The sequence below is a fragment of the Sparassis crispa genome (assembly GCF_003851025.1).
Source record: "Sparassis crispa DNA, contig_000005F, whole genome shotgun sequence".
Classification (NCBI taxonomy): domain Eukaryota; kingdom Fungi; phylum Basidiomycota; class Agaricomycetes; order Polyporales; family Sparassidaceae; genus Sparassis; species Sparassis crispa.
The window spans coordinates 1897701-1918829 of NW_020939752.1; the positions used below are offsets into that span (position 1 = coordinate 1897701).

General features: G+C 51.7%; 8 protein-coding genes across 8 annotated transcripts; 2 read left to right on the forward strand and 6 right to left on the reverse strand.

Annotated features, from left to right (window-relative positions):
• Nucleotides 1-319: 319 nt before the first annotated feature.
• SCP_0606320 (hypothetical protein) lies at nucleotides 320-1158 on the forward strand (the record flags this gene model as incomplete). Its single annotated transcript, XM_027759765.1, has 2 exons — nucleotides 320-475; nucleotides 544-1158. The coding sequence occupies 2 exons, from the start codon at nucleotides 320-322 to the stop codon at nucleotides 1156-1158; spliced, it is 771 nt and encodes a 256-aa protein (XP_027615566.1).
• Nucleotides 1159-1961: 803 nt separating this feature from the next.
• On the forward strand, nucleotides 1962-3856 carry SCP_0606330 (hypothetical protein; the record flags this gene model as incomplete). Its single annotated transcript, XM_027759766.1, has 3 exons — nucleotides 1962-2047; nucleotides 2109-2118; nucleotides 2186-3856. The coding sequence occupies 3 exons, from the start codon at nucleotides 1962-1964 to the stop codon at nucleotides 3854-3856; spliced, it is 1767 nt and encodes a 588-aa protein (XP_027615567.1).
• Nucleotides 3857-5413: 1557 nt separating this feature from the next.
• SCP_0606340 (hypothetical protein) lies at nucleotides 5414-6808 on the reverse strand (the record flags this gene model as incomplete). The annotated part of the gene is made up of 5 exons (XM_027759767.1): nucleotides 5414-5492; nucleotides 5544-5941; nucleotides 5993-6095; nucleotides 6148-6456; nucleotides 6507-6808. The coding sequence occupies 5 exons, from the start codon at nucleotides 6806-6808 to the stop codon at nucleotides 5414-5416; spliced, it is 1191 nt and encodes a 396-aa protein (XP_027615568.1).
• A 2176-nt stretch (nucleotides 6809-8984) lies between these two features.
• SCP_0606350 (Succinate dehydrogenase [ubiquinone] iron-sulfur subunit, mitochondrial) lies at nucleotides 8985-10177 on the reverse strand (the record flags this gene model as incomplete). Its single annotated transcript, XM_027759768.1, has 6 exons — nucleotides 8985-9137; nucleotides 9187-9310; nucleotides 9361-9502; nucleotides 9671-9854; nucleotides 9909-9980; nucleotides 10040-10177. The coding sequence occupies 6 exons, from the start codon at nucleotides 10175-10177 to the stop codon at nucleotides 8985-8987; spliced, it is 813 nt and encodes a 270-aa protein (XP_027615569.1).
• Nucleotides 10178-11662: 1485 nt separating this feature from the next.
• SCP_0606360 (hypothetical protein) lies at nucleotides 11663-12361 on the reverse strand (the record flags this gene model as incomplete). Its single annotated transcript, XM_027759769.1, has 2 exons — nucleotides 11663-12159; nucleotides 12232-12361. 2 exons carry the CDS (start codon nucleotides 12359-12361, stop codon nucleotides 11663-11665), a joined length of 627 nt encoding a protein of 208 aa, XP_027615570.1.
• Nucleotides 12362-15634: 3273 nt separating this feature from the next.
• On the reverse strand, nucleotides 15635-17250 carry SCP_0606370 (hypothetical protein; the record flags this gene model as incomplete). The annotated part of the gene is made up of 2 exons (XM_027759770.1): nucleotides 15635-17136; nucleotides 17196-17250. The coding sequence occupies 2 exons, from the start codon at nucleotides 17248-17250 to the stop codon at nucleotides 15635-15637; spliced, it is 1557 nt and encodes a 518-aa protein (XP_027615571.1).
• Nucleotides 17251-18131: 881 nt separating this feature from the next.
• Nucleotides 18132-18672, reverse strand: SCP_0606380 (hypothetical protein; the record flags this gene model as incomplete). Its single annotated transcript, XM_027759771.1, has 3 exons — nucleotides 18132-18466; nucleotides 18525-18570; nucleotides 18631-18672. 3 exons carry the CDS (start codon nucleotides 18670-18672, stop codon nucleotides 18132-18134), a joined length of 423 nt encoding a protein of 140 aa, XP_027615572.1.
• A 647-nt stretch (nucleotides 18673-19319) lies between these two features.
• SCP_0606390 (SMAD/FHA domain-containing protein) lies at nucleotides 19320-21004 on the reverse strand (the record flags this gene model as incomplete). Its single annotated transcript, XM_027759772.1, has 3 exons — nucleotides 19320-19984; nucleotides 20036-20142; nucleotides 20193-21004. 3 exons carry the CDS (start codon nucleotides 21002-21004, stop codon nucleotides 19320-19322), a joined length of 1584 nt encoding a protein of 527 aa, XP_027615573.1.
• Nucleotides 21005-21129: the final 125 nt, after the last annotated feature.

Here is a 21129-nt window from a genome sequence, read left to right on the forward strand (position 1 = left end):
TACCTGTGCGATTTAAATTCCCTCGAACGTTCGTTACCCGTAACTTATATACTGTACAATCCAGGCTATTTAACTATACATTTTTGAGTGGCACAATGGTTCGCATGTTAATGATCTTGCACCGTCGGCCAGAATAGGAAATGATTTCAGTCATGGGAAGAAGGAAGCTCAGGCCACTGTAAGGACCTTACAGTGGCGCCCAATCATCGTTATCTTGTTCGGAGGCGTGGCAGCTCTTTGTTCAGACTCTGTGCATATAAAGGTCTGCCACTGGGCACTCTACAACCTCCTTCATACCTCCATCATCCCACCACACACAATGCCCAGCTCCGCGAAAATTGACGAGATACTAACCGTCGCCAAGAAAGCGGTCACTATCTTTGCCAACCGTGGTCAGCCATGCTGTCTCTTCGGGAGTACAGCGTGCTGGGTATACGGCAACAGTGCGTTGAGTGGCTCGAACAGAACTCCCAACGTGAGTGGAATGCCTGACGAAGTTGCGCCTTGGCCGCTGACTGTGACGATTCCAAACTGTTGATACAGGACGTAGACCTTCTCGTGATTTCTGATCAGTATAGAACTGCAGCGGACTGCGAGAGGCTCAAGCAGATGCTCATCGAGGGGGACAGCTCTTTCTTCCTCAGAGCTCCATCCAGGAACCAGAATGCCGACTACAGAGTACTGTGGTATAAGCTGTCGTCACGCCCAGAGCAGCGTGAGCGCAAGTGCAAAGTCGACATTCTTGTTCCCGGGTTGATGAGCCTACCTCGTGTCCCTGTGGAACACATCACCGATGTGGTCGTCTCTCCACGCCCGGGGCAGGCGCACCAGGTGGCCCTGCCGGTCATGCCACTGGTGCCTCTGTTGTTGATGAAGCTGAAGGGCTGGAAAGACCATCGCGACTCTGACCAGGCACACATGCAAGTGAAGCAGGGCGACGACGTGAATGACATCGCCCGGCTTCTGCGGATTGTCAAGAACCAGGGTGCCTTTGGCGTCCGGCACTCCAGTCTCAATTGGCTGCCAGATGAATTCGTGGCTGAGGCTCATGGAAGGGTCCATGAATTCGTGAAGAGGTTTCCAGCCTTGGCTGAGAAGTGGGAGCAGCTGGATTTCGAGGTGCGGCATGGAGGAACAACGACTTGGGTGTTCAGGTGATCCTCGAGATGAGGATCGACTTGAATGTCCAGGTGGCCCAGTTCCTGCCGTCTCGAGATCCGCTAGGAGGCTCTGGGTATTCAGGGAGAAAGTGCAGGCACGATCTAAACTATTTATACGAATGTTCGGTGTTCTTTCTCTGAACGGTTTGACATCGTTCACTTAGCATTGCGAAGGGTATATATATGGCATATGTTGTAGTTCCCGACCATTCGATGGCTTAGACTCAGTAGAATTCAATGGCTGAGCGCTGAGTGGCCGCTGATTCCAACGATTCATTCCATTGATCCATGCTATAGCGTACTATCCTCCATCGATATGCGATGACAGACTCATCTTTGGAGTGACCACATTGTCTCCTTGCCCTTTCTCTCATTCGTAAGCCGATCATCAAATGTCTTACAGTGGCTCGGCAACTTTACGCTCATACTGCGCTGCGGAAAATGGCTCCGCAATGACTTTACATCAGCTATGAGTTGGGGAGGGAAATTTGGACGATGTGATAAACTAAGAATTTCCGAGCAGAACTCTTGGAGTCTTGGTACTTGCAGCTTTGCAGGTGCAGGTTGGCGGCGGCGCCCTTGGACGCACTGCGGCACTGGATATCAATGAGATCAGATCGATCGAAGCGCCCATCGTCGTGCAAGTACTACGTACCGCTAGCCCAACTTGCGTCGTCCCTCCTTCTCCCAGTACCTTAGGTAAAAATATCTTGACGTTTCTACTCTCGGAATAACCATATTATTGCAGACCACGCGGAAGTCTAACGAATACTCATTGAAGTACCCGTTACTCCTGCCGTGATGGCAGCGTCCCAGGACCTACCTTCCGTCCTGCAAGCGGCACAAATATTGCTCTCGAGAATCTACGAAGGACGCCATACTGTGAGGTGCGTACGTTAGTGTTCGGCCAAGCAATGGCTCATCGGACTGCCTGTAATGCGCACACAGCACCGACGACGTTAGTGTTTCATGGTCATAGTATGCACTTGTAAACTGAATAACGGTGTTTCTGTGTGACCGTACAGTTGCTGGTTGTTGAAGGTATATTGGCCCTCGCTTTACCCCTAGTCAGACAATCCATCAACGTGGCATCTTCTGTCAATCAGTGCTCACCCGATATCCTCGGTCTTATCTTTCAATACGTTCTGTACCAAGACTCCCGCAAAGACGACGACTATCGTGTACGAAACAATAATGATGACACCTTTCTCTGGCCTTTCTTATCCGTCCAGCCAGTCTCCATAAAAAGGCTCAAGACCATCACCCACGTTTGCCATCGATGGCGACATGTCGCTATCAATACGCCTGAGCTCTGGATCCACTTATACAATCATGATCACGTCCCGTACACCACTGCTATGTTATTACGACGCTCTAAGGCGTTACCTCTCACAGTCGATGTTGATGATGAATATCCAGATGGACTACTGGAACTATTTCTCTTCAGCTTGTCAACCCCACGAATTCGACATCTGAACTTGCGTGCTCATGAACCCGAAGCCCCTTTCTCCCGTCGGATGCGAACCTACACCACATTTTCTGCTCCACAACTTGAGATCTTGTCGCTCCATTCCATCTCACGGCCAGATGATACTCCCCAACCTTTGCTATTCCGTGGAGATACACGGCGCTTATCGGTATTGACATTGCAATCAATGCAGTGGCTGCCAGGGAATCAGTTTCCGAATCTCACACATCTCTGCATATGCTCATTCCAGCCACGAGCAAATGCACCCGTGGACCTGCGGGATGTTGCCGAGTTCTTGTCTGAATGTCCCAGACTCGAGGAGCTTGTGGTCTCGCAGTTGGCCCTCGACATAGCACTCAACGATGAATTCATAGATGCAATTACGTTAAGGTGTCTCCGTAGGCTTGCTCTGGGAGGCTCCCAACAAGCGATGTCGAGGCTCACGTCTTTGCTCATGGGGAATGCTAGCAGGCCCAAGGGTATCGCCGTACGCATCTTCGGCCAACGCTCCTTTCCGCCCCAATCCAACTTTACCTGGTTGGATAAACCCGCTTTTGACGATGCGGATACCCTTGATTTGCGAGCTATTCAGATAGAGGATACGAGTCTGGTGGTGACGACCACAAACGCATTGTCTGGTCTTCGCGTGGAATTTCCTCAGTTCTCGCGCGGCTGGTCGGACCTGTACGACCATGGGCCAATCCAGTGGAGAGACTGGCCCCTGCAACATGTGCGGGAGCTTCGCATCACGGATTCGTACATTGTCCGCAAACACGGCGGCTTTGGTCTGCTGTTGTCGCTGCCGATGTCATTGACGACATTGATACTGCGGATCGGCGATGCCTACAAGCATCCTCTGCTTCCCAGCGTTCTTAAATTTCTGGCAACGCCCCATGATACACCCGTCGGCCTGACGCTCCTCTGTCCTGTCCTTTCTACGGTGCGAATCTGCGGAGAAAGGCACAGCTTTGTGGATCCTGACGTAATTGACGACATTGTCGCCCTCACATCTATCCGTGCGGCATTGGGATACCGCCTCGACACTCTTATTGTTGAGTGCCACGCGGACGATGCCCACGGCTCCGCCCTCACACAGTTGATCAGGATGAAGCTGTGCGTGGACGTAGTTCGGGTCGTTTCGTCAGATGACGCTGTGCGCGCGTCTCGCTTTTCGGCTTGGCCGACTGTGTGCACGGAGTCGACACACAGGTACTGGCCGCCATGGTAGTCTGTAGTGATGAAAGTCACCGAGCAGATTACTTGTCAGAAATTTCGAGCTGACCTTTCTGTGAATGTGTATATCATGCTCTTCTTGCTAGCACTGATCCATCTTTCTTGAGTAGCTGGAGAAAGGCTACGTTTTTTGATTTACTCCTTCATACCTGTAACCCGGACAAATACCTAGCTCAGCCCGAATGTTGGACATTCAATGTAGGATTTCCGTGCGATGCATGTTTCAGTTGATGGTCAGATCCTATTGTGTACGTCGAAGTATCTCGGGCACATGTACAATAACAGTGGGTTTTGTTGGATACTGTTGGATACTGCCTGCGCTACACATTCTGCTACGGTGATTAGAATCTTGAAGAAACTTGGAGATGCGCCAATCATGTTAATGCAGGGAATCCCCTGTCATTTGTCTAACTGTCAAAACACAGTGAAGCAAGAACCGCAGCTCACGAGTCACACTTTGGTCCACGTTCACGCCCTGAGGCCAGTCGACACGCGTTCGTGTCTTGGAAAATAGCTATCGCTTCCGCCGCAGGTCATCCAAAAGCATCGCTACCACTAGGCTCATAAATACAGCCTCTAGTTAGCGGAAGACAATCGTTCCTTTCTAATAGAGGCTGAGATCATGCGCGACTTGCCCTCTGAGGACCGCCCCGTGGGAAAGCGGAGTTTGATCATGCCGACGGCAATTCGACGTACGAATCTTAAGCGCTCGTAAAGTTGCAGCCACAGACGCGTCGTGCCACTGGCGCTCTGCCTTTTCATTCTGGCGTCCCCATGGAGAGCTCTGACACCACGGAAACTCAGCATGAAACATCTAGTGCTCTTTCTACTTGTCTGTCCCATGCTCAAACTGAGGCAAACCGCCTGGATATTGACCCGGAAGCCAACAACCACTCGGCGGGTTTCGAAGACATAAGGACGCGTTCGTTGAGTGAATTGATCCCTGAGTCTAATACAGGGGACACGGACAGTCTCGAGGAACAACTGCAAGATGCAGGGTCAGCAGGTGAGGTCTTGAGGATTTAGGATGCGTGAAAGCGGCGATAGTGTATTGCATAAGTTATGCGACGGTGACCGTACACTGTACAGACGCGTAGACGGAGTGTCTGCCACAGACGCGTTTACAGGAAGCTGACTACGAGGCTAGTCGTGCTGCCGCGACAGCCTGTCAACGGCAATGTCACTTCGATGTTCCCACGGGGCGGTCCTCAGAGGTTAGGCCCAGACTACGCTACCACCTCTACTACTAGTAGGGCCGAGTGTTTCGTCGTTGAATTCACTAGCGCCTCACCGAAACCAAGGCGATCAAGTCAGGCGAAGTTGAGGACGCGTCTTACAAGTGCTGTGTACCCAAGGATTTAGACTGCTTTGATATCATTGAAACTTTCTTTAACATCTATACACGACCACGGTCGCATAGCAGACCTTGAACTCATTGAAATCAACACACGTTACAGGGCAGAACTTGGCAGACTGCGCAACCTTTAGCCATGAATGAAAGTAGCCGTTCAACGCACACAACCGCACAAGAAAAACATCACGGTACTTACTCTTATTCGCTGTACTTCTTTCTGATAGCATTGATGTTGTCCTCGTTGCCATTAAGGCCACCTGAGACTTCAAGCAGAACTCTATTCCACCTCAGCGATACTCGCTATGGGAAAAAAACGAGAATGGCTCACTTCTTCACCGTATCGCCTGTCACTAAAGCAGAAAAATTCCGGAGACCTTTCCGAATCAACGAGGCCAAAAATTCTAGGGCGGCAGTATCCAGACCATCAATCCAGCGAACCAAGCATTTCCTCACATATTCCGCGACGCCATAAGCGACGCCGGCCCCGACGCCGCCGATCAGAGTGTCTTTGATGAAAGCGTATAATGCGACAGTGGTAACCTCCTGTCGCAACTGCGGGTCTTCGAAGTTCTTGCCGATGAGACCTTTCACACTCAACGCAGCGGGAATAATGAATGCTCCTCCAACTGCAGCGCCCACTGGGCCTCCGAAACAGCTCCCGAGTAAAGCTGCCCCGAAAACGATGGTATAGTACGAGCACTGCGCTGTGGCTCGCATAGCAGCGTCCTGGGACAACGCATGAGTGCCAGATAATCAAAAAGTCTGATACCCTCGCACCGTGTCACCAGAAATGTCATCCATACCTGCAATTGTGTATCCTGTTACGAGGAGCGACTCGAGGAATCGCACCAGAGGTCCGTCAGAGTCATACCATGCATCACTAGAGAGAGGTTCTTTAGTTTTGGTAACTAACAGTGCTCCGCCATACCTACTGCGATTCGAACTGTAGATTCCCGTTTCCGTTCCACAGGCATTGCTGAAGATCGTATGCTGCTTCCACCCACTCTTCGTTGTACCGCAATTCAGCACGGACGACTAGCCCGTCAAGACGAACATTCCGCGCAGTGTACGTAAAGTTTCGGCCATCAGGATTGAACTTCCCGTCGTCGTTGGACAAGTGCTCGTTCAGATCGATGGTGGACAGATGGAAATTTCCATCATTTGCAACGCACAACGTGGACAATTTACCAGTGTTTGAGTCAAGTGACCACAAAGTGCAGCCCTCGGCTATTTTGGTCGAGCTACAGAACACTGGTGAGCAAGAAGTGGCTTAAATCACAATGGCACTCACGGTCTCTTGAATCCAAGTTGACCGTTCATGTTTTCAACGCAGAAGTTGAGATTCAGCGCAGCCTTCTTGACAGCGCCATCCCTCCTCGTGAGGCTGGCGCAGAGAAACACGCCATTAAGCTCGACGTCAGACGCTGACAGCGAGAACTGAGCAGAGTCCCAGTTGAACTTCCCGTCATCGTTGCCGATGAAGGCGTCCAAATTCAGCGTGGAATCAACATTATTGCCGTCGAAGTCGCGGCAAGTCGCAGAAAGAACGGCACCTCTGAGGGAGAACTTGGAGCAAGTTGCACTGAAAGACATCGACCAACTACAAAGTACTGCAAGGTGCGGGATGTCGGATGTTGCTTGCTGAGGCGGCAGGCAGCTGCCGCCTAATTATACTGTTAGGAGTGGGGACATCTTATAAGACTCTGCGCCGGAACATCCTATTCGTCCACCACGCAGAGATAGGTCGAAGGAGAGCTGACGACAAGAGCGAAGCGCGCAGGCAAAGGTCCGGGCCAGAAATCACTCTGGAGACGCCCCATACGCACCTATGAGCTCCTGAGCTGCTCATCGTGATGAATTGGTGGTCCACATCTGTGGCATGGGAGACGATGGGTTGAGTTCGCAGCCGATAGGCGCCGTCCAGAACACACGGCACTTGCAATCACCGAATGAACGCAGAAGCCATCGAAATTTTACAGAACAAGTGCGATCTCCAAAGATTTCCCGGTTATTTCATTGTTATGATGATCACCGATAGGACGAGAACCAGACATGAACACACGGCGTTGCAGTGCTTCTGCTCCACTAATTCAACTTACCTAGGACGGCCTTCAGTACTAGAATCTCCAATGGGCCGCTGTTCAACACAGCGTACGGAGGAACTGACCTCCCTGGGTCACAAAATGCTGAATAGGGACCACGTCAATGGCATGGTGGAAATAGCGGGAAGAGACACTTGCACTTGTATTAGACATTGAGGTTTCCTTGTGTGGCAGGTGCCGATCCAATACGGGCGGCTAAGGCTGACAATGTCTGCAGCCCGTGGTTGGCCCACGCAAACGTCCGGACTCAAAACTCCATGCACATCTGCAAAAAATGAGATATACACCCAAGCTGCAGGACAGACTAGCCTTTGAGGGGCAGATGCTGCCGCATCCCACGACAAGATGCAATTTCATCAGGCTGACCGTCGGTTCTGCATGGCCCCTCGTATGCTGCATCCAGCGACGGGTCCACCATTTTTTGTAACATGAGTGCTTTAACCTCCGGTGAGAGCTGTGCAGAAAATCATGATGACCAGCGCAGCCATGCTAGAAACGCTCAACAACGTACTCACATGGTCGTGGTTCATCGTTTGCGCGAGATTTCTTCTCGTCTTCGTCGAAGTGGTCGCCGTTGACGTTCCGTACGGCCAGATAACCGGGCCCAATAAAAATGACAATCATTCTCGTAAACAGAACTTTCCTGAAGTTGCCCCTCAAAACCTCCAACATCTCTTCCGTGTCGGCCTGTTCCGTTGGCCGCCGGAAGCGCCTGGGTCTGGAGCCCTTGTTCTGTGAAAATATTCAATTTAGCATGCATGGATCTGAATTTGAAGATCGGAAAAAGGAGCTGGCAATTCGCAAATCTTTTCGGTGTCGCTGCGACAGAAAAGACTTTGCTGAAGTGACATGAGTAGATGCGCATCGCGTCTGTATGGCGAACTGGCGACTCACCGTATGGAGAATACTATGCGTCTGAAGGTCTCTCACTATTCGGCACGTAATGCATATGAGGGCCGGTCATCAGAGGCTCCAAGAAGAACCACGCATGTTTTCATGGCTATTACTACACATACGGCCAGGCTGCGACTATCATGTCGACAGATTGGAAACCTACTCCTCAGCTAGATGCCGACAAAAAGGTAGAAGGGTAGGTTATACTTAGCATGTGGTCTCTAACATCTCAAACCACTGCACTATCAAGGCGACCAGTGTGACGATAGATTGGGATCACATTCTTCCTAAGAAAGTATATTCAATCAGAGGTGGAGGCGCTGCGAGTGTATGGCCTGTCATCGGTGCAGACCGTCCTGTTGGATGTAGTTAGCTTGGCTTAGTCCGTGTCGCCCACGCAGGACTCACAATATTAGTCCAAGCGCCATAGCACCTCGAACATTTGACGAAGACCTCGAATTCTGAACCCGCGAAACTGTCGGTCCAGGCAGTCCACGGACGCGAGTGGCAGATGAAATTTCATGTATAGAGTACACACGACTACAACACAACGCGGGACACAGACGCACAGCGGCGTAGCAGTGTACTCACAATGCGCGTGCACCTCGCCGCACCTTGCCTCATCCATTCCCGAGTCCCTGCCAGGAATCGTAGAGAAACAGCATGGACACTCTGTTTCCGTATGGTACATACACACAAAATAAGTAGGATGAGCTTCGGTGAATGCAAGCCGGTACTGACCCTGATAGTTCGCCATCCCGTGATGAACTAAGTTACTCCGTAGCGAGGTCCAGCTTAATCTTCGCGATAGCTGCCGCGGGGTTAAGCCCCTTCGGGCATGTGCGCGAGCAGTTAAAGATCGTATGGCAGCGGTACAGGCTTAGCTCGTTCTGCAGCTTCTCCTTGCGCTGAGCACCGTACGAGTCCTGGATCGTGGGTCAGCAAAGCATTTCCATGCGGCAGAAAGGAACATGCCCGAGAGTCTGCCATCCAGCGGTACGCAGCCATGAGCGTTGCCGGGCCGAGATACTCGTCCTGGTTCCACCAGTAGCTCGGGCATGAAGTCGAGCAGCATGCGCACAAGATGCACTCGTACAGGCTAGAAGTGTGTCAGAACATCAATGAACAGACAAACACGAATTAGCGCACCCGTCTAGCTTCTTGCGGTCCTCAATTGACTGCAAGAACTCCCGGTTCGCAGGCGGGTTGTCGTTCTGCAGGTACGGCTCAATCGACTTGTACTGCTTATAGAACAGTGTCAAGTCTGCCACGAGATCCTTCACGATGTACACTGGAAATGCGGTCTATGTCAGACACACCTCACGCAATCGGTCAAACCTATGAGAGTGTCATGCAGGGCCTAGCCCGCCTGAGTCGGAACGGAGAAATTGGAGCACACTCGCATAGCAGTAACCGAACGCGAGTAAGAGGAGTATGAAGAAGAGCGACAGAGACTCACTGTGAGGCAGAGGGTAGACCTTGGTGTCCTTGCCATCGTCGCGCTCGATTCTGCACAGGCACGCGAGGGTGTTCTGACCGTTAATATTCATGGCGCATGAGCCACAGATGCCCTCTCTGCAGGAACGACGGAAGGTGAGAGTGGGATCGATCTCATTCTTGATTTTGATGAGCGCGTCAAGAATCTGTATGAAGGTGCATAAGGATCGAGAAAGGGGGTGCAAGTGCAGTACACGCACCATGGGACCGCATTGGTTCAAATCAATAGTGTATGACTGCAGCATCGGCTTCTTCGCGGGCTCATCTGGGTTCTGTGCGGTTGTCAGCGGACGTCGCGTAAACTGCTGTTGTTTGAGCTCGCTGCACATACCCAACGGTAGATCTTAAACTCCTTGTTCAGCTCCGGTTTCTCAGTCGGCACCGCCTGCCTCCTCGCTACCGATGCCGAGAACGCACGAGCAGACGACAAAAGTTGAGGTCGGAGAACAGACGAGCGAAGGAGAGACATGGCGAGGAGAGGGCAAGAGCTGCAGGGACTTACGGCTGAGCTGGTGTGAGACGCTGCAGGAAATAAGCGCCCAGCGGAGATGTTCGGGCTAATCGGCCGCCAATACTATCGCCTCGATTATAGCACCTCATGTTCTCCAGCGAACTTAATCTCCGAGCTGCCAGTGTACTGCTCAAAAAATCAGAAAAATTCGTGGCCGTCGTATGGATATATTGCAAATATCGTAAGGTTGTCAGGTTCATAATGCATCAGAAACATTGCAGTTGCGGTTATATGATAACGCTTGTTTCTGACTTCGAACAGCGCCACTAACTTATACGCTCAAATTCTTGAAGGCAGTAAAATGCAACGTTGGGTGCACAACTGTGATGCACAAGCATCTGGGCTAGGTCCCAGTGTCTAATGCGGCGGTGGAAAACACTCGTTCCCCAAATAAATCTTGAGTGTATCGAGCGCGAGCAACGCCGGTTGTCGTTAATCCTCGAGAACGCTGGGCCAAGGCAGTTCAGCAGCAAGACTGGTCTGTAAATTTACAGGCCAGAGGGAAAAGGTTGTGGGTGCCGCCGGAACTGACTAGACGTTTAATATCTAGGTTGTACGGTGCGGAACAGACTATGTATGACACAGCATACCACAAGCAGGGATCTTACTAGGATCTCGGAAAAGTCACAAACACAAGAGGGACATTACTTCCTCCGTAAGTATTTGGTCGTCAAATATTTAAAAGACCTACAGGATGTTTTATAGAACAATCGATGAATCGCCGTCAGCGACAATTCATCCTTTCGCAGCTAGTAGTACGGATTTGTATCGAAGCATATATTCGTAACTCATCGCCAGAAAGTGCAATCTCGATGCGTGGATACCACTTTGCATTCCTAGGAATTGTAGGTGCAAGACACAAGACCAACTTGAACGCAGTACTTCCCCTCCCCATTAATTGCATTCACATCTTGTCGCACTTCGCGCAAGTGTCAGCTTGTGCTGCCGCTTGATTTAGGTGGAATTGCCGTGAGCAGAGCTTTGAGAGGGCCGTGAACAGTGTAGAACCGTGGGATTGAGGCCGCATACTTAAGTAGGCATCGACCAGTGGAGGTGGATACTCGACGCACCGCACGACAGTAAGTTTACCAATTTCCTGATCGAATGAGCATACTCAGCTGCTGGTCGATGATTCAACAGTGGCTTCTCCCCAGACACCTACACATTCGTGGTCTCGTAGTAACTGGATTAATGCTAGTTTTTAAAACACAAACGTCGCGCATCGTTCCAGCTGCAGCAGAATGCAAGATTTGCACGTTACGTATATCAAGGAACAAAGCTACTGACATTGCAACGGGGTATATATGCAGCGAAGATCATGATTAGCCGTTCATAGCGGAGGGTGCAGATCGTAATAATATACAATGCACTTCAAAAAGTCCTAGCCAGTGTGCAAGCCAGCTTGCACAAGGATTGTACCGGTACACAAAAGCCGAATTTTGTCTAGCATTTCTGCCACGGCCCACACATCTCATCGAAAGGGATGGGACCATTGAACGCACGGATAGGTTCCTTGCCTCGAGATTTCGAAGGCACAGCATGATCTGACATAGTGTCGCGGCGGGAGTGCCTGTGATGTTTAGAGTGTGAAGCTTTATGAACGAGCAGGGGTCTCTCTTCGTCGTCGACATCGCCGCTGGCATCCGCGGGGAACACGAGGTGACTGGGCACGCCCTCACCCAGCCTACGGGTCACCCGTTTCATCTTCTCGCGGCGCAGATCAGCCTCAGGAACAAAGGTAGAGGCGTTGGGCGAGTCGGGTGGTGTGGATGTGTTATATTCGCTGTTGAACGAGGGTGCAACGCTGCGTCGGGGCTCAAATTGTGACGAAGAAGTGAGATTGAGGGTGGGGGGACGATGGGTGCGAAGCACATGCTCGCTGGGCACCGGAAAAGGGGAACTAGTTGACGAAGGCATCACAGGGCCGTTCGAAGGTGCAACTGCATAAACAACCATGGTAGTGACAGTCAGCTCTATCTATCAAGATGCTAGCAAGAGATCTCGTTGCTCACCAGAGGAATTGCGATTACCTCCAGAATCTGCGGTGGGTCCATCGTTGGTACGAATAATCGAATAGCGAGGATTGTTTACGGATTCACGACGGGTGGGCGGAGAGGGGAACGACGAAAGAGGACGAGACATAATAATAACAGAGGAAGAAAGTCGGCGAATATTGTACAACGCACACGTCCTGGATACCGCAGATTCAAAGGACAGACAACGAGACCACTGGGGCCCCGGACCAGAATGGAGAAAAGAACTTTGCGGACCGACCTATATACCATTCCCGCAGATGACGGATTCCAATGTATCATGAGTGCCGTCAGAAAACAATCTAAGCCAAAACAAAAACAAGGGCGGCCGCCATGGATACACGAGCGGCGTCGGTAACTTCTAATTCGTAATGGCATGATGTGTTCCCAGGGCCTGAATTGACGCTGTTCCACGAAACCTCGGTCTATCCACCGAGCCACTGGTAGGAACAATAATGTAGACTTAAGCCGTAGGGCAGTGGAAGAGATGTCCGAAGGGTCCCCATGTCAAGACCGAGCAATTCTCCGCCCGAGGGATACCTGTACACCATCGTAAGAGTACATAACAATTGTGCGTGGAGGGGAATTGAGTTTCGAACCTTGTCTCGGCCTGCGAACTTCCATCTCGAGAACAATGGACCATTAATCGCGGTCACGTGAATTCTTCTCAGAATGGGATTTCGTTTGTGCAGGATGGAGAAGCGGCCAAACTCTCTCACAACCATCGAGATAACAAACCCGGGGAGGTGTTCGTACCTCATCAACAAGTAATGAACTGCCGAAACCGAACCGAGATTGCGGGATAGGTTCCTCGTGTGACTGTGGCGGACCCACACGACCTTCCCATCCCGGCGAACTCTGAACTTTGAAGGTCGTGATGCATGTGAAGTGGGAGCTTTCGTCTATATTGTCCTCGAAGCCAGCATCGTCGCCAAATATACAAGTAAGGTGTATACCAGATTGTCAGTGGAATAGTGTCGTCGTGACAGGGAGGAGACAATAAAGATCAAAACACTCTGCCAAGATTGCAGAGGATCCGATTACAATTAGCCACATTGAGCGAGTTTGCCAGGTAGTGTTGTTGGCAAAACCTCGCCACCTCGCCGGGCCTGGCGCGGCAAATGGCGAGCGCCAGGTTGGCGCACCGACCCTGGATGGCAATACCTGGCGCAACTACGAGGGTACCTCCCCAAAATAGAAGTACTTTGGCCAATTTCAGGGATAACCGACCCTTGTGGGGTGGCTAAATTTGGTGTTGAGGTCTCCAACCCCTAATATAGGGTCTGAATTAATTTTGCGCACCTCTATCTCGTTTCCCCGCGCAAAAGGGCAAATTTCAGCTGCGCAAGTTGCGAGCCCGCGCTGGCACGACCATGCGAGTGCAGTTTCGCCGCGCCGGCGATTGGCGAGCCCCTCCGGGAGTTTTGCCCACGACACTACTGCCAGGGTCTACGAACCTACACTGGCTTATCTTCTTGACTCTGCTCGCCTGCGAGACGGGCTTAAACGCATCCATGACTCCACCGCTAGCAGGGAATGCATGCGACAGAGAACAGCGAGCACAACCGCGTGCAACGAGATGCACGAGGTGCAAGCTTGCGAGACCCTCCTGGATCGACCTCTCTGTGAGATGTACGCCACAGACAGACACTTCTTACGAGAGGGAGCGCATACACATTTCGCAAGGGTCATCATCGGGAGAACGGAAAGCGTTAAATATAGCGAGGCAGTATCAGGAGTGCCGAACTCTCCGTGCTCGAGTAGGGGGAATAACTGAGCGTGTGTCCACTGGTTGGCCGTGTAATCTACGCGACTATCCAGGTCTGATTCTTTCACCAGTGAGAAGGCCAATGAGTCCGAGGGGCCGCAAAGAGCGCTAGAAAAATAAAACGAAACATCGCGAGATTGTCTGAAAAAAGCATGGTCCAAGATTATATTTTCGGAAGGACCATGATGGTGTAATCCTTCGGCGGCTCGTGTAAAGGTAGAGGCGATGTAGTCTCCCAAAGGCAGACTGACACTCTGCTTCAACCTTCGTTCCTCAGGATATCCGTGTCTGGCGTCTGCTATCATTAAGGTGGTCCTTATCGGTAGGTTGGGTATTTTCATCTCCGCAAATCACGTGCACGCGACGCGTCAAAACGCGTTCTCATCTACCCATGCAAGTCTCGCGTTTCTGCCGCATCCTCATAGCTCTCTGGTGCACAGGACATTCTCCTGTTATGTATGTCTGTAGACTGAATGTATTTTCAGAAAATCCATGCCTCAGAGCCCTCAGAACAGCTAAATCCACTAGTACTGTATTTTAGGTGGGGGATATCAATATGCCGCACAGTTTACAACCATGGTAGTGGTAGCCAGAGTGACTCCCAATTAGTCTTCTGGATTTCTTCAACAGTCTTATGCTAGAAGGAGGAACAAAATTATTGGGATGTGACAGTGTCCAAGTTCAAGCCAGAACTTTCACAACCCATCCTCAGTAGTTGCTTCTCTTGTTTAGATGTGCTTCTTTTGCTTGTCTCCTACAGCTTAAAAGGCATGCCATTTGACTGAGATATCTCGAATGTAACAACGACCGCTTCCCTGGAGTATGTAGTATCTGCGCACTGTGAGCTTGCGGCGAGCGCTTGTTCTCTTATTTCCAGCTCCGACTCATTCTCTTGCAGGCGAGTTGATCGGTCACGCAATTCTTTCCCTGAAAGTCCAAGCTCCGAACGAAATTGGGGACCTACCGATAAGCCCCCCGCGTTAAAAACTAGACTAAGGCGATGATGCTGCTGCAGATTCTGGAGACTACTTGTATGTCGCGGAAATACCGCATACACCAGTCCGAGGGCCTTGGTATATTGGTCTTCAGCTTCAGTATTGATACAGGCGTGCAGAGGGATAACTAGATGTGCCAGGATGAGTGAAATATCGACCGATTCGCTGAGTCATTGCTCAATAGCAAGTAACGTCAGAACGAAAACGATGCGGATCGATGGTAAGTACCAACTTAGACCGTAAGGGAGCTGACGTCTATACTCGATGCGACTTGCAAAACATCCAGCAAGGAATACATGGATGATGCTGGCGAAACTGGAGGATGTGATCTCGAGAAACGTTAGAATTGCACAAGGAGGGCAGGAGACGGGATCGTGCCGGGCTGGCGGCCGCTTGTCCATTCTGGAGTGAGCACCGATACGACATACAAACGTTTCGACAGTGACAACGCTAGGCCTCCAATGGTACAGCACGGTAGCCTCATGTCGGTGTACAGGAGGATGAATGCAACCTGCGAGTTGTCGATTGTGGAAGTCTCGGTAAGATAAGTTAGCAATGAGCCCCGGCATGCAAACAAGGGTAGAACTTCTATCCCCATCCAGTATAATTCATCGTCTGATTAGACACGACGGACATCCCAGCAGTACTTTCCAACGAGCGTCTCCATCTTTGCCTTGAACCCATCACCTGGATTATCTGTCCACAATCCATCGCGTAACGTCAACTCCTCGAGTCGCGTGCCCTGCGCCAAGCGTGCTTCCAAGCAGGCAATTATGATCCTGAAGGAGTGTTCGATGCTGCCGGAACTGACCCTGCATACAAGGATATCTTTTAGGCGCGGTGATGGGATTCCCGTTGAGAAACCGACGGGAGGTAAACGGAGGGCTTCGAATAAAGAGCGGACGTCACCGCCGAGCAAGACATGGATATACTCGAGGTCAGGCCAGCAGGTTAAGGTATCTCGCCACTGTTCCTCAGTAAGGTCATACTCCCCTTCGACATTCAGGCCGACCACTGAAGGGCCAAACATTGCTGCTAATGCAGGGAGTGCAGTAGGCACCAATGGTGACAGGTCGATGTTGTTATAGGTCACATATACCCGTAAACGCATATCTTCCTGGTAGCGGCCACCGGGACCGTCGAAGGCACTGATTGAAAAGTGGTTGTGCTCGCCGGTCAGGTTGACATGGCGAATGCTCTTTAGGTTATCGAGCGCCGACGTGTCCGGGGGAAAAATATCGTGTATCAGGTCAGGAAGGGGGTGACCAAATTCGCGATGTGCCAATATGCGGATTTTGAGGAAGGCGCGAGCGGGTATAGCGAGATGTGCGAGGGTAGACGATATGGTACGTGAAGTGTCCTCCAAATGGATTACTCTGAGTTGCGGAAGGGAAACAATGCGAGTATCCTTCGAAGCCCCAACATTTGGGCCAGCATGCCATAACACCAGTGATTGTAAGTCCGGACTGGCCTGTATCATATCCAGAAAAGTGTTCATGGACAATAGCTTATCACTGGTTCTGTAATACAGCTCCAAGTTTGTCAGGCGGGATAGTAAGGGAGATGACCAAGCGATGCAAGCCGGATTCAAGGCGATGGACCGGAGTGCAGGGAATTGGTCGCGGGGAGGATTGAAAGGGGTCAAGTCATCCCATCCATCGTCCCTGAGTAACTCGAGAGCCTCCATATGAGGCATTGGGATGGTTAGAGCAGCGAAAAGTTCGAGCAAGTGCGACTTATCCATGGTACCAAGCTCCAGAGTGCGAATGCGATGTGCATGGGGTAACACCATCACAATGATGCCAGTGACGTTGTGGGTACTGCACCGGCATCTGACCAGCATATCTCTGGGATAATGGATGTCGATCAGGGTGTTCTGCGACCGTTGCAAATAGAGCCTGCAGAACTCGAGATCCCTGGTCACATCGATGGATGACCAGAGGCTGGGCATTCCGAGAGCGATCCCCCTCCAATACTGACACACGAATGTCACTCTCAGCCAAGCCATTCCAACTGGCGAAATATTGTTGCTGTAGTCCAGACTCCGCAATATCACGAATATTTCCCCCAATATTTCATTAGGAAGCCGATTGACGGGGGGTTCCGACGTAGGAGAAGGACCTACAGTTTTCCTTTATTAACGTCGCATGTCAAGACGAAGTCGCACAATAAAGACCTACTGATCGACGAGATCGGACGCTGAGCCACTGTACGACAAAGAGTGTCCTCCGGCATTGGATCCAACAACGAAACTGACGATCGATACTGCAATCCGAGTTCTTAGTTGCTAGTTCTGTGGGCTCGTATAAGTCTCTGACTGAGAGGGTAGTATCGTCAGAGTGTTGCTGCTAGTTACTAATACGAGTATTCGGAAATTACTTACCTGGACAAAGGTTGGCAAGGCGCGTGTAACGGGAAATATGCGAATGGAGAGATTATGCGGCTTGCAGTTACTTGAAAAGCAAAGTCGTCGAAAGTCTATTCCTTCGCACACACGGTTGTGACGGGCTGACACGAGGCTACTCACCGCCGTTTCCAAATCAAGACCGCGACGACCACCATTAAGCGCCTCGCGGTTTGTCTCCTGCTCTTGTGGTGACAAGCCTGCGTGGACTTGCCGCTGGTACCTGCTTTGTCCCAAACCACCATACTTCAAGTAGTTACTGGTTCACCGGCCACGCACTGCGAGCCACTTGCCACTCGTATTCCCTTCTCAGCATCGGACTAGTCCTGACATCAAGCTTCGAATGGCTCTGGTATGTGCCAACCAACTGCTGAGAATTTGGGCATCCCCAGACCATTTGACTCCATCTACGACGTAGTACCTGCCGGAAGCACGTCTGAAAGTCGCCAAACTTGTTCTTTGGAAGCACGCGGGTTGTCGAGATGTGGTGACATGCGCGTATCCCATGTTCCCAGATCCCACAAGCATTCGGTCTCTATTAGCTAGTCATCAGATGGTTTGAGAATCCAAACTACATCAAGTTAGAAACGCGTAAAGATCATCGTTATCCATCAACCATAAGAAGACTCGGGTATGGGAGCTAGGATTACTAGTAGTAGGTGAATCCCAATTCTCCTCAGGTCCAAAAACGTCCTCCATGAGCTTCCCAAGTTTACCCGGTGGAAATACCTTCTTTAGGTGTGCATCGAACTCCTGCGAGCTCAAGTGATTCAAGTCTCTGAACTCCATCCAGAGTGATCCTGAACTTGTCGAAAAAAGAGAACCACACCAACCCTTCCGCCACCAATCCCTCTAGCCACGCCTTCATCTTTATGTCCTTGTCCTGCTCTATGACTGTCGCGTCGCTAGTCTGCGCTACTCGGCGAAACTCGGTGATCCAAACGATGACAGTTTCCATGCTGGAAGGATCCTCAAGCAACCATCCAACTTGTGCAGCCTTGATATGCAGCATATCGTTGTCGCTTAGCCAGCCGTCGATGGGCCACTCTAGATGATACGGGAAATCGCTAAGGACGATTTCCAACTGCTGAGAGATCTTGCGCACCACAGGTATGGCCATGGCATACCCTCCAAGAAGCATTGGCATATTGCTGCAACAAGGATGAAATGAGAAACTCAGCATGCTCAAAGACAGGCGAATGTCCCTTCACAATGGGGTATGTTTGGTCAAAGGTAACTTGCAGCTCCGGCATGATTAGAGGAGATGCGTTCTATGGACGTGCACAATATTAATACGACAGAACTGCGTCGGAAGAGACAGTACCGTGGATAGCGCGATTGAAGGTCCCTGACGGCTCTGTGGATAGGATATTTATATGAAGTAGCTGCGGGCGGCGTACATGCCCAAATCGAAAGTGAACAAATTAATAGCTACCCTTGCAGTAATCGCAACCGCTTTTCATAGCGCGAAGTTCATCATATACGTAGGAACCAAAAGCTGCAATTAATAAAATATTACATAGTACGGTGCGAGCACAGTATAATCTCCGCAGAGAGCTGCGAGCACAGGCCAACCAGCAGTACTGTCGACTGAAAGTCAGTATCGTGCACGGTGGAGGTGCGGTATGTTGAGGACGCCGGGACAAATATTACTATGAACAAGATGACAGGAAGTGAGACAATCCAGATGCACGTACAAGGAATCCGATCAAGCACAACCTACTAGTCTAACATATACACCAGCCCAAAAGATTAGATAGATGAGGGGGGGGATCCGGTCGGCACCGAGAGGGAACAGATATGTATGTCGCGGTGCGTATCATCCGATATAGATAGTAATATGACATGCTATGTATCAGCTGAGGTGAAGAACCACAGACGAGCGCGTACCATGCCAGTTCTACCGCTTGCGCTTGGGGTGGGACTCTAAGCGCCCGCTGCCGTCGCTTGCATCGAGCGCACTTCCACCACTCCCCTCCTCCTCCTCGTCCATTGGGACCAACCCGCTTGCTGGACCGGGTACAGGGACAGGGACAGGAGACGCCGAACCATCATGCTGGTCCTCCAGCACCACATCCATGTGCAGGGGCGAGCCCTCCGGCAAAGGTGGGAGCGCCATTTCGTCGTCCGCCATCTCCTCGTCCGCGTCCTCAGTCAGGTCTACGACGTCTTGCGGAACAAGATACGTGTTGATGGGCAGCGCCGGATGTCGTCGACCTCGCGCGGATCCCAGCCGCGGCGCCCCCGTGTCTGGCTCCACCTCCGTCTCCGCTCCCGCGTCTCGCTCTCGTTCGCGATCACGCTCTCTGCTGCTTCCATCCCCAGTGCCAGGGCGCTCGACCGCGGAAACAAGTGGAGTGACCCCGACCATCGAGTCTGCGTCCCCTTCCCCGTCCACTTCTACCTCGACCTCGACGTCTTCATCCAGATTCGCGAATGTCCTACACAGAGGGCACGAGAACGCAGGGTGGTGCGTCTCCAGCAGTGGCCGTATGCACTTGAAATGGAATGCATGTGAGCACGGCGCGATGAACAGCGCCTGATGGATCGTCACTGCGAACAGGCCTGCGAAGTACTGTCAGGCGGCACACCAGACTCATCGACACTGATACTCACAGATGCAGCAGTCGGGCAGACTCGACTTGTAGTGGACCACTTTCCTGTCTGCCGCATCGATCTGCGGCTGTAAAGCGATCGCCTTCAACTGCTTCAGTGCGTTTGCGCTGCAAATGCTGTCAGTAACAGATGACCGACACGTTTAAACACCACATACTTGAACGGATTCGAATGCGTCTGCCATTCACGCCCGACCTCAATCTTGATCTTCACACACTTGTAGATGTCCTCGGTGCCGCCCTGATAGTCCACTCCCAGCTGCAGTAGATCCCCATCCCGCAGCTCCGTCGGTCGCGACTCGGTATTCGCCGGCGAGAGCCGGACATGATTGAGAAACGTGCCGCTGCTCGACTTGGTATCTTTTATAAAGAATCGGCCCCCCAACTCGGCCCAAATCTCTGCGTGCGCACGGGACACGACTTTGCTCTTGAACGCGAGCTTGTTCGACCCGAGCGCGTTCGCCGCCGCCGGTCCTAGGCCTGACCTGTCCGTGAAGCGACCGATCCGCAGAGGAGGTTCGCCCTCCTTCACATCGCGAGAGATGGGGTCAAACCGCAGCGACCGCCGGTTGTCGAGATGGGGAACGAGTCGGATCCTGTGAGAGGCCGTTGGCGCTGACGAGGCCACCACGGTGCGTGCGACTGCGACGAGGGGAACTTGGGGTGTGGCGGTGGTAGCGAGCGTGCCCGCTGAGCGTCTGCGTCGCAGCATGTGCGAAAAGCCAGGCGTCGATGGGGACTGAGATAGGGAAGTCTGGAGGTTGGGTGCTGCTGCACGACGTCGGTGTCCAGATGCAGGGTCGTTTGCTGAAGGAACTGGAGGAGGAGAGTCTCTGGAAGGGTCGTGGAGCGGTGGTGGTGGTGGTGAAGGATGCGATTGTGAGGTGCCGCGCGGGCGTGGGCGAAGAAAACTGCCCAGGATCGATTGCCGTGCCGGCGGGGACTCGTTACCAATTGTCAATGGGTCCATCGTTGGCGAGTGTTTGTTTCGCGTCGTCGTCGTTGTTGCTGCTGTTGCTGTTGTTGTCGTCGTCGTCGTCGACAGCTGTGGAAGGGTGAATCGTTCAAATGTTGTTTGACGCCCGTCAGCCGCTT